The sequence below is a fragment of the Aspergillus lucknowensis genome (genome assembly GCF_044049455.1).
Source record: "Aspergillus lucknowensis strain CBS 449.75 chromosome Unknown BJX67scaffold_71, whole genome shotgun sequence".
Lineage (NCBI taxonomy): Eukaryota > Fungi > Ascomycota > Eurotiomycetes > Eurotiales > Aspergillaceae > Aspergillus > Aspergillus lucknowensis.
In genome coordinates, this window is record NW_027263615.1 from 65,030 (window position 1) to 76,795 (window position 11,766).

The window sequence follows — 11,766 nt, forward strand, 5'->3', positions numbered from 1 at the left end:
TTCCTCCCCCAAGAAAAGGCAAAAATGGGAGAAAACATATCAGTCCGGCAGACTCCCCTTATTTAACAGGGGCAGCCCACATCAACAAGTTTCAAACTTGAGAACCGTGGAAAAACTCGCTTTGAAACTGTGACGTGACTAAGTTGTGACTGTGAACGCTAGTGCTGTGCTGTGGGCATCATGGATCCTGCGGGGATATCCGAGGAGCTTGGGCCGTGACGAGTTTCTGCCGAGCTTGACAGATGTGATAAGAGCTCCACCTTTGAACAAAGAGATTTGGTCGATGCTCAACGTCCCGGCGAATATCACCCCGCCACCACCAACCAGCCTCTTCAACGCAACTTCAACCGTCTGCAGAAAGATAGCGAGCTCGAAGAACCGGTGTGCAATTGCATTCTCGGCCAAGCCCTCGATGTCAACATTTGATACTCCACTCGCGAGCTCCAGAGGATCTCCAAAGCATGCACATCCCCTTCACTTCTAGCTCGAATCCTTCCAGCGTCCCCCCATGAGCTCGCATGACGCCACCGCGAACTCCAGTAGAGCTTGACGCGGCGAACAGAAGGAGGGCTTGACGCTTGTTTTAGCTCCTCAGCTCAAGCGAAGATGGACTCAGACTTGCATGCGGCTCTCTGCGGCAGCCGTTCTTTCTCAAAATGATGTCGGTCCTCGACTCGTCGTCCGGCGAGAGTTGCCACTTCCCTGATGACGACGAGACATCCTCTCGTCGGTTTTGATGGAACGGAGCACATTCTCCTGACGTCCGTATCTGAACCCAGAAGAGCCCAGAACCACAGACCATAGGAAGATCATTGAATAATGTTCCCAAGCTCTGGCTGTTCCCAGGCTTCCGAAATGCCCACGGATCTGTGGTCCATGAAGAGAAGGTCACCCTTTTGGCGACAACGACGCGAGAGGATGTTGCCCAACGTTGTCGGCACTTCAGAGTGAATTATATATATTTAGTGATGTTCCTCTTCATATGTAGCACTTGAACTCCGTCGCATGAACAACATGGCCATTCCTGCTTGGATTCCTGCAAGTCACCGATAAAATATGACCTTTTGAACGTTGGCAGCCAGGACTTCGCCAGGTTGTGGACCTGAGATATATCCTTGATTCGCCCATGCAGGATCCCCAGATTTTCAACTCCATTCTTCAGGGGCGAAAGGGGAACATTCTGCAGGCGATCCACTCTTTCCACTGAAAAAGGAAGAATCTGAAACCTCATGCCACCCCTTCAACTGCTGTGGAAAACGCTCGGATCAATGAATTTCCCAGTTCGGCACGGACGGAAGTCAGCGACGGGTCTGGCCAGGTGAAACCTCAGCGATGATTGTCCTTCTCCAAAGCAACCCTCCGCCTCGTATTTGTGGAGATCACCACATCAAACAACACAGCCCGAGACTCGACACCAAGATCGATCTCGGATTCTCAATTGAGCCTCTCCGGTTGCTGGGTGGATTTCGTCAGTCATCTGGATTTCGTTGATCCCCGTTTTCCCTGATTTCGTCGAAATTCATCCATTCTCCCCCTCAGCACAGCCTGAGTCTGAATCTGAGACATCGGCGCCCTAGCGTGCCAACTCCCATGCAACACAAACTCTGGCCCCGAATCAGGAGCATGCACCACCTGCGCCAAGGATCCGACATTTCAGCCTCCTGCGAAATGAACGCTGATCCCTGAATTGTCCATGTCTGCCTGTTGCCCCAGCTGACAGGGGTTTGACGTGCTTCAAATAAGACCCTCTCCCCTGACTCACCTGGCTGCAGAGTTGCTTCCCCTTCGTTCAAACTCCAGATCTCAAGACCCGAGCGCACGCACGACCGACTGAGACTTGAAAATGAAGACCACGCTTCTCCTCCCCTTCCTTATCCCCGCCACCTACGCCTGGACCTTCACATGGCGCAACGCCGACGGCGATGAACACACCGAGCGCGGACGCGGTCCGTCCGATTGCATCAAGGTGAACCACGCAAAGGGCGAACTCTTCGTCCTGGATGGCCAGGGTGAGAAGAACATCAATATGCTCCTGTTCACGAACGACGAGTGTTCCGGCGAGCCCGCGGGATCGGCGAGTGAGAGCTTCACGCGCGAATCGTCCGTCGCAATCAAAGGGTTCCAGGTTGTCCCGCTGGATGGCGGCGACGATGACACTACGACCTCGACGCGGACGACCGGAAGTTCCACTTCCCCTACCGGTAGCTCGACGCCGACGCCTACGCATTCCCCGACCTCGACTCCCTCCTCGACTTCCACTGAAACCGAAACGGGCACGGACGTCACGTTGACGGAGACTGCGACCGCGACGGCAACGCAGACCAACGAGCCCGGAGAGACTGAAACGCCCGAGCCCCAGAACCCAGACGACGCAGCGTTGAGACTCCTCATCTCCCGCAACGACCTTGTCGGCGTCGCGATGGGCGTCGTTGCCGGTGGATACGCGCTGGACTGGCTGTTTTAAGTGACGAGCGCAGTGAGGATACAGTGGATAATTGATACTTGAGCGAGCGGAGAAATAGTCATAATACCTGAGTGCGTTTTTATATTTAGTTCCTCCTGTGAGATGATGACTCGTCACTCATTAATATGCATTATATCTACGTACCATATTCATTGCAATTCAGCCACTGCGACTCCCCTCTCACCCCTTGTGCAAAGATTCTAAAACTTTTTGCACCGTTTGCATCACCGTAAATGCCCTCCACCTCCGTCGGCATCCTCATCCAAACACAGCGAACGAGTAAACTTCCCAGCCAAATCAACAAATTGCCTCTGACTATATTGCTGACACCTGCTGATCGATGAGTCCAAGGTCAAGTTTCTGAGATGAGAAAGAAGAAACGAGGGTCGAAGGTGTGGGAGGAGAGAAGCTGGCTCCAACAATTGGTCGGTCCAACTCGCGGGATCTGTTGGCTTGGTGTCCTATTCAAGAGTATTGACATTGATAAATAGGTTTACATTCATAATAATCCCAGTATCATCAACGTACACCTGACCGTAGGCTCAGTTAAACCTCCGTCAAACAGCCTGCTCGTCCAGCTTGTACTTCCGTCGCAGATAGACAACCAACAAACCACAGAGCTCCCCGACAACACCCGCATTGATAATCTCCGGAGTGGGTATATCGATCTTCATCGATCGCCGAACAGACGTATGGATCTCCACTGCTGTCAGCGAGTCAATCTGCAGCATCTTATACTGCTCCTCACCCATATCGTCGTGCCCGGCGATCTGCTCCGCGATGGCCTTGGCCGCCCGCGTCTTCAGGTCCTCCACTAATTCCGTCTTGTTCAGGAGGCTCGGCTCCTGGTCCACCTGCTTCAGGATGTCCTTGAGGGCTTCCTCCTTCCCCTGACTCCCTGTCGCCGTTGGGCCTTGGCGAGTCTTGTGCAGGGCGAACCGCGCATCGCGACCCCAGATGGGCTTCGGGAGCAGGCCCAACGGCGCCTTATCGTTCCCGATGCCAACGGCGAAGGACGCCCGCTCCACGGGCATCAGTATCGGTCATAATGGCAAGGTGCACGGCATCGAGAACATCGCTCTCCGACTGGACGATGGTATGTGAACGGAACTGCGTATCGGATTCAGGCCGTCGCGTGGCGACGCCGACCTCGTCGACAAGGCCGAGGTTTACCACAGACGCAACGAGCCCCTGTGCCCGTCTGTACTGCGCAAACGCGTCGAGGTAGGTGTTGGCGGCGGCGTAATTGGCTTGGCCGCCGACGCCAACGGTGCCAGATATAGAGCCGAACATGACGAAGAAGTCCAGAGGGAGGTCCTTTGTTGCCTCGTGGAGATGTTGAGCACCGGTAACCTTGGGGGCCAGTGCTGATAACCAGTCTGAGAAGGTCATGTGGGCGAGTGTGCGGTCCTGCTTTGTTAGCCACTCGTTGGGGATATCAATATGAGTAGAATGCTCTCACCTTGAGGACGGCTGCCATGTGGATCACGCCGGCTAACGGCCGGGGACACTGTGATACGGCTTTGATACGGCCTTCTCAACATCGGTCGGATTGGTGACAGTGCCCTGGACACAGGTAACAAGACAGCCCTGTGCCTGGAGCTCTTGGATGAGTTCCTTATGCTCCTGCAAATCCCCCGCTGCTCTGGACAGAAAGACAAGAGAGCGTGCCCCGTGGTGTACCAACCAACTCGACACACAGGAGCCGATACCACCGAGGTCCCCGACAAGCAAGTATGAGCGGTCTGGGGAGAGGGGAGGCATTTTGCGCACAGGCGTACTGGCCAAGGTGCTTAGACTTTCGGCGGAGGGCATCCGAAGCACGATCCTTCCCATGTAGTTGCCGGTCTGCAGATATCGGAACGCCTTCCCGGCGTCGGCTGCGTCAAAGACGTTCATAGGGCGGATAGGCTTAATCGAGCCATTTTCACGCATATTAGTAAAAATCTGATTAATCCTGCTCACATCGTTAGAGAAAGCCAGAGGCTGTCATCCGCGGAAGGAGGGAGATTACTGACCGTTCGATGATATCCGGCCTCTCCTTGAAAATGCCCATGAGGTCCACACCGATGAAGGACCGATTCGAGATGAAGGGACTCATGTTCAGGGTCCCATGTGTTAAGAAGTCCGCGCTTGCCGAGCTCGATCATCTTTCCGTGGGCCGCTACGCACTCCCAACTTGCGTGCAGCAGGTTTCCTGACAGCGAGTTGAGGACGACGTCGACTCCTCTCCCGTTTGTGGCGTCCATTAAATCCGGGAGGAAGGAGGCGTCTCTCGAGTTGAAGATGCGTTCACGCGGGATCTGGAAGGGTTCAGTTAGGAACTCTGCCTTCTCCTCCTTTCCGACTGTCGCATATATCTGCAACAGTGTCAGTATTGATTGAGCAAGGTGACAGCAGGGTAAGTGCCTTGGCCCCGATCATCTGGCAAACATTGAGTGCAGCAATACCCAGACCTCCCGCGGCCGAGTGGATGAGAACAGACTGCAGGCATTAATACCAGATCCTATAAGGGTGTCTGGAATGTTCACTCACCTGGCCCTTCTGCAGGTTCGCCACGTTCACCAACGAGTGTAGAGCAGTCATATAGACAACCCCCATGGCCGCCCGGTCCTCCAACGAGACATCATCTGGCAGACGCCTAGCTAGTACGTGATGCAAACGCACACGCGTGCTACAGAGCCCGCTGCCGATAAAACTCACTCGATCACCGGGCTTGAGGTCCCATGACGCCGGGGCCAACCTGGCGGATGGTCCCGCTTGCTTCTATACCACACTCGTCGACATTGCCGAAGAGGCCCAGGAGAACAAGGAGATCCTACGCCTTGTTAGCATCGGCTTCAAGTATACTGCGAGTATAATGAGATGCCTACTCGGAAATTCAACCCCGCGTACGCAACGTCAACCTCGATCTCCCCAGCGCTCAGCGAGCCAGACGGCGGAAGAGGCGCCCACTGTATTGTTTCCAGGTGCCCGATAGAGCCGATAGGGAGGGATCGGGGGGCATCAGGCGCCGGAATAGACGATAGCTCCTGCGGGAAGCTTGACCGGTATGATCGGGGCACAAGAACACCGCCATCACTGAGTACAAATTCGTAGTCCTGGTCCGCACTGAGGTTCCCCCGAGCAGCATGGACCTTCTCACACACAGATACGACAGCCGCGCTCGCCGCTTCGCTCCATTTATCGACTTCTAGGATGGAAATATCCAGTCCCATTTCCTGCCGCAGGGATCGAGCGAGGCCGTGGATTGCTCCAAAACCGGGATTAACACAAGTAAGCTGGGTGTCCTCAGCCTGGACCAGAAACCTCTTGAGCGTCCAGAATTCTTTCTCAGTGATCTTATCCAGGTACGGACTGTGCGCCTCGAAAAGGCAGACTACAAACTGACCCTGCTCTGGTGGGTGGTCGAGGATTGTGCGTTCGACTGTGCAGCCTCGATTCTCGAATTCGGTCGATTCCACGTCTACCCAGGGACATGGATCGTCTGCAGCGAGGATTGCGATCTCGCCCATTGGAGAAGACGGCGAGGAAAGGCCGGACAGGATACTCACCGACCCGATGGGTTCGGGTGTTATCACCTCCGTCCCTGTGAACCTTGCCGACTGCAGTTCTTGATTCCAGGGATCTGGGGATACAAAGGGGTCTGAAGGTCTATTTCCATCGTCGTTGAACCACCAGCCAGTAAGCGTGCCCTAATATGTCAGACGGCTGCGCAACGAATATAAACAAGACAAGTCAAGCCTACCATGATCACATCAAAGGCCATTTCTAGCAACGGGTTAGCCTGGTTGTGTTTGATTATGGGACTGTATCTGTATCGTACCTTCCGTGGCTTCGTGAAGGAGGAGCCGTCCCTGCGAGCATAGCAGCTTCCGAATATGGCCGAGAGAGCTCTGTAGCGAGGGGACCGCTTGAAGAGTCTGCACAAGGTTAGCAGAAGCAGATATACATCTCGCAACGCAGGACAACAGACATAAGACACAATGACAAGGTCAAAACTGTGCAGCTCGAATCCCTGTTCCTCAGGATCATTCGTAATATCCAGCGTCTTGAAATCCACATTCGGCTCGGCCTGGAATCTTTCCCGTGCAGCCTCTACACCCTCCCCTGAGGCGTCAGTGAACACATAGCGCGAGAATAGAGGCGTCCCCGCCTCAGTCTTGAGGTCCCTTAGCACCGCACGAGTCGCGGACCCCATACTAGCCGCCAATCTTCAGAACACGTAAGTCCGGACTCGAGTGCGAAAGCAGGCTGAGGAAGGGAGTCCAATTCACAGCGCGGACGCAGGCTTCGTACACCCGCTCCAGCAGGGGATCTGCGAGCCCTACCTCCACGGGTAAGCGGGCGCCCGTGGCGAACTCAATGCCATATTCGAAGGCCAGGGATAGAGTCTCTATGAGAGGCGAGTGGTCTCCCATCAGGGATGATACCTCCTCTAACAACTTGCGCACGAAGTCCTCGAGTTCGTGTGCGCTGAGAGCCTCCCAGACTGGGGACCCACAATGCGCGCCGTTCTTGTCCTCGCCCATGGCAGCCGTGATGGTGCGCAGCTTGGCCTGCGTGGCTTTGAGATAGGGAACGTCAGTCTCTGTTGACAGGATCCATTGCTCCAGCTCGGCGATCTTTGGATCGGCTCTCTGGTTAAGAACCGCACCGCGCTTGAGGCAGAACGTCTTCCAGTTTGCAACCTCACGGCTGTCGGGCGAACCCTCGAGCCAACGCACGATAGCCCGTATACACAGATCAGCCAGGAAATTCGTCACCTTCGTCCGGCTCAAGCTCTCGCTGCTCTCAGCAGGCGGCGGTAGCAGCTGCAGCTCAGCCGGACTAACCAGGTCAATATCCGGCCTCAGCTCCATCCGCGAGACAAGATTCGGCGGCGTCTTCGACGAAGGCCGGCCTGCGTTAAGCAGGTATACACCGTGCATCATAAGCGCAGTCTCCCCGCCCTCAATCCCAAATATATCTCCGTAATAACCACTTGCTACAGGCTGAGAATTTGCCGCAATCTGAACGCTGGGCCCACCGCGCGCGACACGGATGTTCTCGATCGCGAGAGGAAGGAGCGCCCGCGCAGTCGGAGCGTGATAGCCCCATGAGCCGGCGAGCGCGATTGCCTGGAGACATTGGTCGAGGGCGCTGGGGTGGAGGATGTACCGCGCAGTGGCTGTGGCAGTGTGCATTTCCTGGGCGTCGGTTATCGTGGCCACGGCCTTCGGGCGTCGTGGGTCCGTCGTGATACTCTCCAGCCCCCGGAAAGAGGGGCCGTATTCCACCCCGGCCTTCTCCACAGTCCGGTAGAACTTCTTAGACGCGAGTGAGCGTGGTAGTCGGTTGATGGGCCGTGGCCGCTGCAGAGGCCGGTCGTGTCCAGCGCGCACCTGGCCCTGGCAGTGGAGGGTCCAGGAGGATCCGTCGTAGGCGGATATCGTGAAGTGGTACCAGGGAGAAAGGACGCCATCCGCAACCTCGACAGGCTGCAAGTGCGTCAATATTTCCGTCTCCCGGTTCGGGTCAAGGAGCAGCGCGGCCCTGAACTGGATATTTCGAATCGAATATCCCGACACCTCAGGCTGGAGCTGCCGCACCGCTTCCCCGGCCATGGCGACGTATCCCGTCCCTGGGAACATCAACTCGCCGCTGGTGACATGCTCCGCCAGCCAGGGAACATCATCGAGGTGGAGGAACTTCCGCCAGCTAGGCTCGAGGCTTGTTGCCTCGGGGACGCACGAGCCAAGTAATTCGTGCTCGGGCGTGGAGCGTAATCGCCATTCGCCACAGGCTCTGCTTTCGTGCCAGTATCGCTTGTCGTGTTGCCAGGGGTAGCGCGGGAGGCCTGAGAGGACTTTTCCAGGGTGGAAGATACGGGCTGGATCTAGGGCGACGCCGCAGTTGAACAGACGGCCGAGGGTGGTGAGCAGGAGGAATCGACAGTCGCCGTCGTTGCGGATGAGGGTTGGAATGTATGCCGGCTGTCTGCCGTCGCTGTGAGCCTTGAAGATCTCCTTTAGCGGCGCGGCGAGCGTTGAATGGGGGCCGATTTCGACGAAGACTCGGTCTCCCGGGGATTCTTGCAGGAGACTCTGCACGGCGCTGGAGAAGAGGACGGGAGATTCGAGATTAATCATATGTACAAAACATTCTTTATATATCACAGCGAGCTGCTCTTATTCACATTCCTAGAATACCAAAACGGCCTTAATTGCTGGCTCCTCCTGAGTTACCTCTCCGATTCTAGAAATCGCACTGCAGATCCGTTTTCTTCTGCCAGCAGAAGCTTGAATGGCCCGGAACCCCTAGCTATGGCAGTTGGTGGAGGTGATCGGCCTTTCGTTCTGGGGATTCTCACGTAGCTGCGAGTCTCGGGAACCGTCGCTGAAGGGCTGATCAGATAAGATGTGATAAGATTGATTTGAATTAAACTTGCGGGGCGGAGACAAGGGGCAACAGGGTTACACCCGGTGTATCCGGGTCCTTGGGCAGCATAATAAAACAATGGAATTCATAAATCCCATTGTCTTCGGGTTAGCGCCACCCCATCCTCGACAAACTGTCAAGCGTCCAGAGCGAGAGCGTGCGACCCGAGGCAGTTGCGCAAAGTGGGGCCCTGAAAATCATATGAAGAAGCGGGGTATCTCGTTATCTTGACATAAAAGAGCCGGCGCAGGAACCCGCAACAATCCCTGCACTTGTTCATGCACAGCAATAACACCTGCAATGTCTTCCAACCACCCAGTTATCCTGTTCCACTACCCGCACTCGCCCTTTTCGGCGAGGGTTCTGTATTACCTCGCTTTACGGGGTATCCCCTACGATCAATGCGTGCGTCCACCTTAACCAGACCAGCATCCCACTCCACCAAATCGGCACTCCATTAACAAGCACGTCCAGATCCAACCACAAATCCTCCCCCGCTCCGACCTCGCCCGCCTCGGAATCCGCTACCGCCGCATCCCCCTCCTCTCAATCGGCCGCGACGTCTACCTCGACTCACGACTAATCCTGGAACGCCTCGAGCGTCTGGGCGCGCCCAACCCCCCCTTCGCATCAACCGCAACTCCCGAACAGCGCGGCCTCGAACGCCTCCTCGCCTCATTTACTCTCGACACAGGCCTCTTCAAGAGCATCGTGCAGGTCCTCCTCCCGCACACACCGCTCCTGCATAACGAGGCCTTTCTAAAGGATAGAACTGAGATGATCGGCGCACCGCCGGGATACAATTTCGCGGATTTTCTGCTCGCGGGAGGTGCGGATGCGCTTATGGCTGTGAAGGGCGCGCTCGAGGTCCTGGAGACGACACTGCTCGCTGATGGTCGTGAGTGGCTTGCCGGGACGAGGGAACCGGGCCGAGCGGATATCGAGGCAGTGTGGTCGATTCAGTGGCTTTTTTCGGTTCCGGGAGCTCTTCCGGGGGAGTATATCTCTGCGCGGATCTTTCCGAAAGTCTTTGCGTGGGTTGAGAGGTTTGAGAAGGCTGTTTCTGTCGCGCAGAAGGGGTTTCGGCGTCCTGAGACGTTCTCGGGGGAACAGGTTGCCGATATTCTGGGGAAGGCTGCGGTAAGTGAGGCGGCGGATGTGGTGGATGAGAGTGACCCGCTTGTTAGGGCTGAGAGGCTGCGCAAGGGACAGGTGGTGCAGCTGTGGCCGACTGATAGTGGTTCTCGACATAAGACGGTAGGCAGACTGCTCGGGCTGACGGCGAGGGAGATCACGATTGAAACGACTGGGGGAGAGGTCTCGGTACGCGTGCATGCTCCGAGGCAGGGATTTCGTGTGGCTGCACTGGCGAAGGCGAATCTTAGTTGATTAATGAATTTGTCTTTTATGTACATTTATCCCAGGCCGCGATAGTGGATGCTCCAACTGGCATGGGAGCACCGTCTCTGAAGATCTAGCTTGCTGAAAACACGCCAAATCTATACGGAGGCTGAGGCCTTTCACGTTATACTTATCTGGACGCCTGGTTGGCATTTCTGTATGTGCCTAACTCTCCTCAACCGTGAAATACACCTCCAACTACGTCCAACCTGGCCACTGCCTACCCATCCAACGCCTGCACAACCTGCGCCCACCCCCCAAACCCATACGCGCCAGGCACACTCTCCCCATCGAACAGACTAGCCAGCACAACGCGATCCCCCTGCTCGCCCTCCCACGGCTCACGCCCATGCTGCGCAATGATATTATCGTAAACCAACACATCCCCCTCCTCCCACCTATGCAGCACGCGAATCTCCTCCGTAATCCTCGCCAGCGCCGCAAGATACTCCTCGGGGATGGGCGTGCCATCGCCAAAACACTGCTGCGCGACGTTCTTCCGTCCCGCGCCGGACCTCTTCTGCGCCTCGACCGTATTCCGATAATACGCCGCCAACCCTGTAAAGAGTGTCGGGAGATTCGTCCCCGGCTGCGTCCGGACAACAGGCAGCTGGTGCGTGAGGACAAGCTGTCTCGCGCCGTCTTCGCCGTCCACCCCCCACTCGAAGGTGGTATACTCTCCCCGGCCGTACCGCGCAATCTGTGCCTCGATTTTCCGTCGCTGCGTCTCCTCGTCGTCCCCGTCGAGGATCTCCTTCCCGAACGCCTGTCTCAGGGTCGACCCGCCCACATACTGTCTCTGAGTCTTATACGTAACCCGACTCTGGATCCCCTTCTCAACAAGCAAATCAATAAATTCGGGAATCTCCCGCTGCGCACGCGCAAAGAGCTCGAGACTCGACGAAATCGGCGTCTCCCCGCCCACCGTGGGGGCCTTCTGCGCGTAGAAGAAGATGTACTCCGGTGCGTGCGGGACCTGCGGCGACTCGTTGTGGTTGTAGATGCGGACTTCCTTGGGGGCTTCGTTTGCCGGGGCGACGTTGGGGGCTAGGAGGGGTCTGTCGACCACGATGCCGATGATCTCGTGCGGTTTGTAGCCGAATGCGTGGGCGAACGCGGAGAAGTCGGCGGCGGAGGTGATGGGGAGGCCGCGGAAGAGGAGGGTGCCGTGCCGGGCGAGGAGGGTGGTCAGGGTTTTTGTGCGCTGCAGGTGTTTTATAGTTGATATTGCGGCGTCGAGGGTGACGGAGGAGTCGGGGGAGGGCTTCAGGGCGAGCGGGAGTTGGGTGTTTGGAGGGTGTGGAGGGCCGAGGGTGCGTTGGTTTGTCGAGGGAAGGGAGAAGGTCTCGAAGGTGATGGTCGTCTCGTCGTCAAGACGAAGAGAGGGGATATTCAGCGACTCAACGGTGGTAGCCATTTTGCGAAGTTGTGAGAGCTTCAGATGTGAAGACTCTGGGATCAACAGTTGATAAAGAACCCCT

At 56.4% G+C, this 11,766-nt stretch overlaps 5 protein-coding genes across 5 annotated transcripts; 3 read left to right on the forward strand and 2 right to left on the reverse strand.

The window, feature by feature from the left end:
* Positions 1–174: 174 nt before the first annotated feature.
* Positions 175–540, forward strand: BJX67DRAFT_310460 (uncharacterized protein). The gene has a single exon (XM_071027145.1). The coding sequence runs from the start codon at positions 284–286 to the stop codon at positions 482–484; it is 201 nt and encodes a 66-aa protein (XP_070881189.1). The 5' UTR covers positions 175–283; the 3' UTR covers positions 485–540.
* An 818-nt stretch (positions 541–1,358) lies between these two features.
* BJX67DRAFT_310451 (uncharacterized protein) lies at positions 1,359–2,786 on the forward strand. Its single transcript, XM_071027144.1, has 3 exons — positions 1,359–1,468; positions 1,773–2,524; positions 2,609–2,786. Exon 2 carries the CDS (start codon positions 1,844–1,846, stop codon positions 2,462–2,464), a length of 621 nt encoding a protein of 206 aa, XP_070881190.1. The 5' UTR covers positions 1,359–1,468; positions 1,773–1,843; the 3' UTR covers positions 2,465–2,524; positions 2,609–2,786.
* A 235-nt stretch (positions 2,787–3,021) lies between these two features.
* Positions 3,022–8,595, reverse strand: BJX67DRAFT_385837 (polyketide synthase dehydratase-domain-containing protein; the record flags this gene model as incomplete). Its single annotated transcript, XM_071033948.1, has 12 exons — positions 3,022–3,486; positions 3,539–3,874; positions 3,995–4,421; positions 4,532–4,824; positions 4,898–4,948; positions 5,000–5,105; positions 5,176–5,282; positions 5,338–6,159; positions 6,213–6,235; positions 6,291–6,387; positions 6,441–6,678; positions 6,764–8,595. The coding sequence occupies 12 exons, from the start codon at positions 8,593–8,595 to the stop codon at positions 3,022–3,024; spliced, it is 4,797 nt and encodes a 1,598-aa protein (XP_070881191.1).
* Positions 8,596–9,130: 535 nt separating this feature from the next.
* Positions 9,131–10,388, forward strand: BJX67DRAFT_310511 (glutathione S-transferase family protein). The gene is made up of 2 exons (XM_071027146.1): positions 9,131–9,289; positions 9,359–10,388. The coding sequence occupies exons 1-2, from the start codon at positions 9,185–9,187 to the stop codon at positions 10,271–10,273; spliced, it is 1,020 nt and encodes a 339-aa protein (XP_070881192.1). The 5' UTR covers positions 9,131–9,184; the 3' UTR covers positions 10,274–10,388.
* Positions 10,389–10,505: 117 nt separating this feature from the next.
* Positions 10,506–11,702, reverse strand: BJX67DRAFT_391485 (uncharacterized protein; the record flags this gene model as incomplete). Its single annotated transcript, XM_071034791.1, has 1 exon — positions 10,506–11,702. One exon carries the CDS (start codon positions 11,700–11,702, stop codon positions 10,506–10,508), a length of 1,197 nt encoding a protein of 398 aa, XP_070881193.1.
* Between the last annotated feature and the right edge of the window lie 64 nt (positions 11,703–11,766).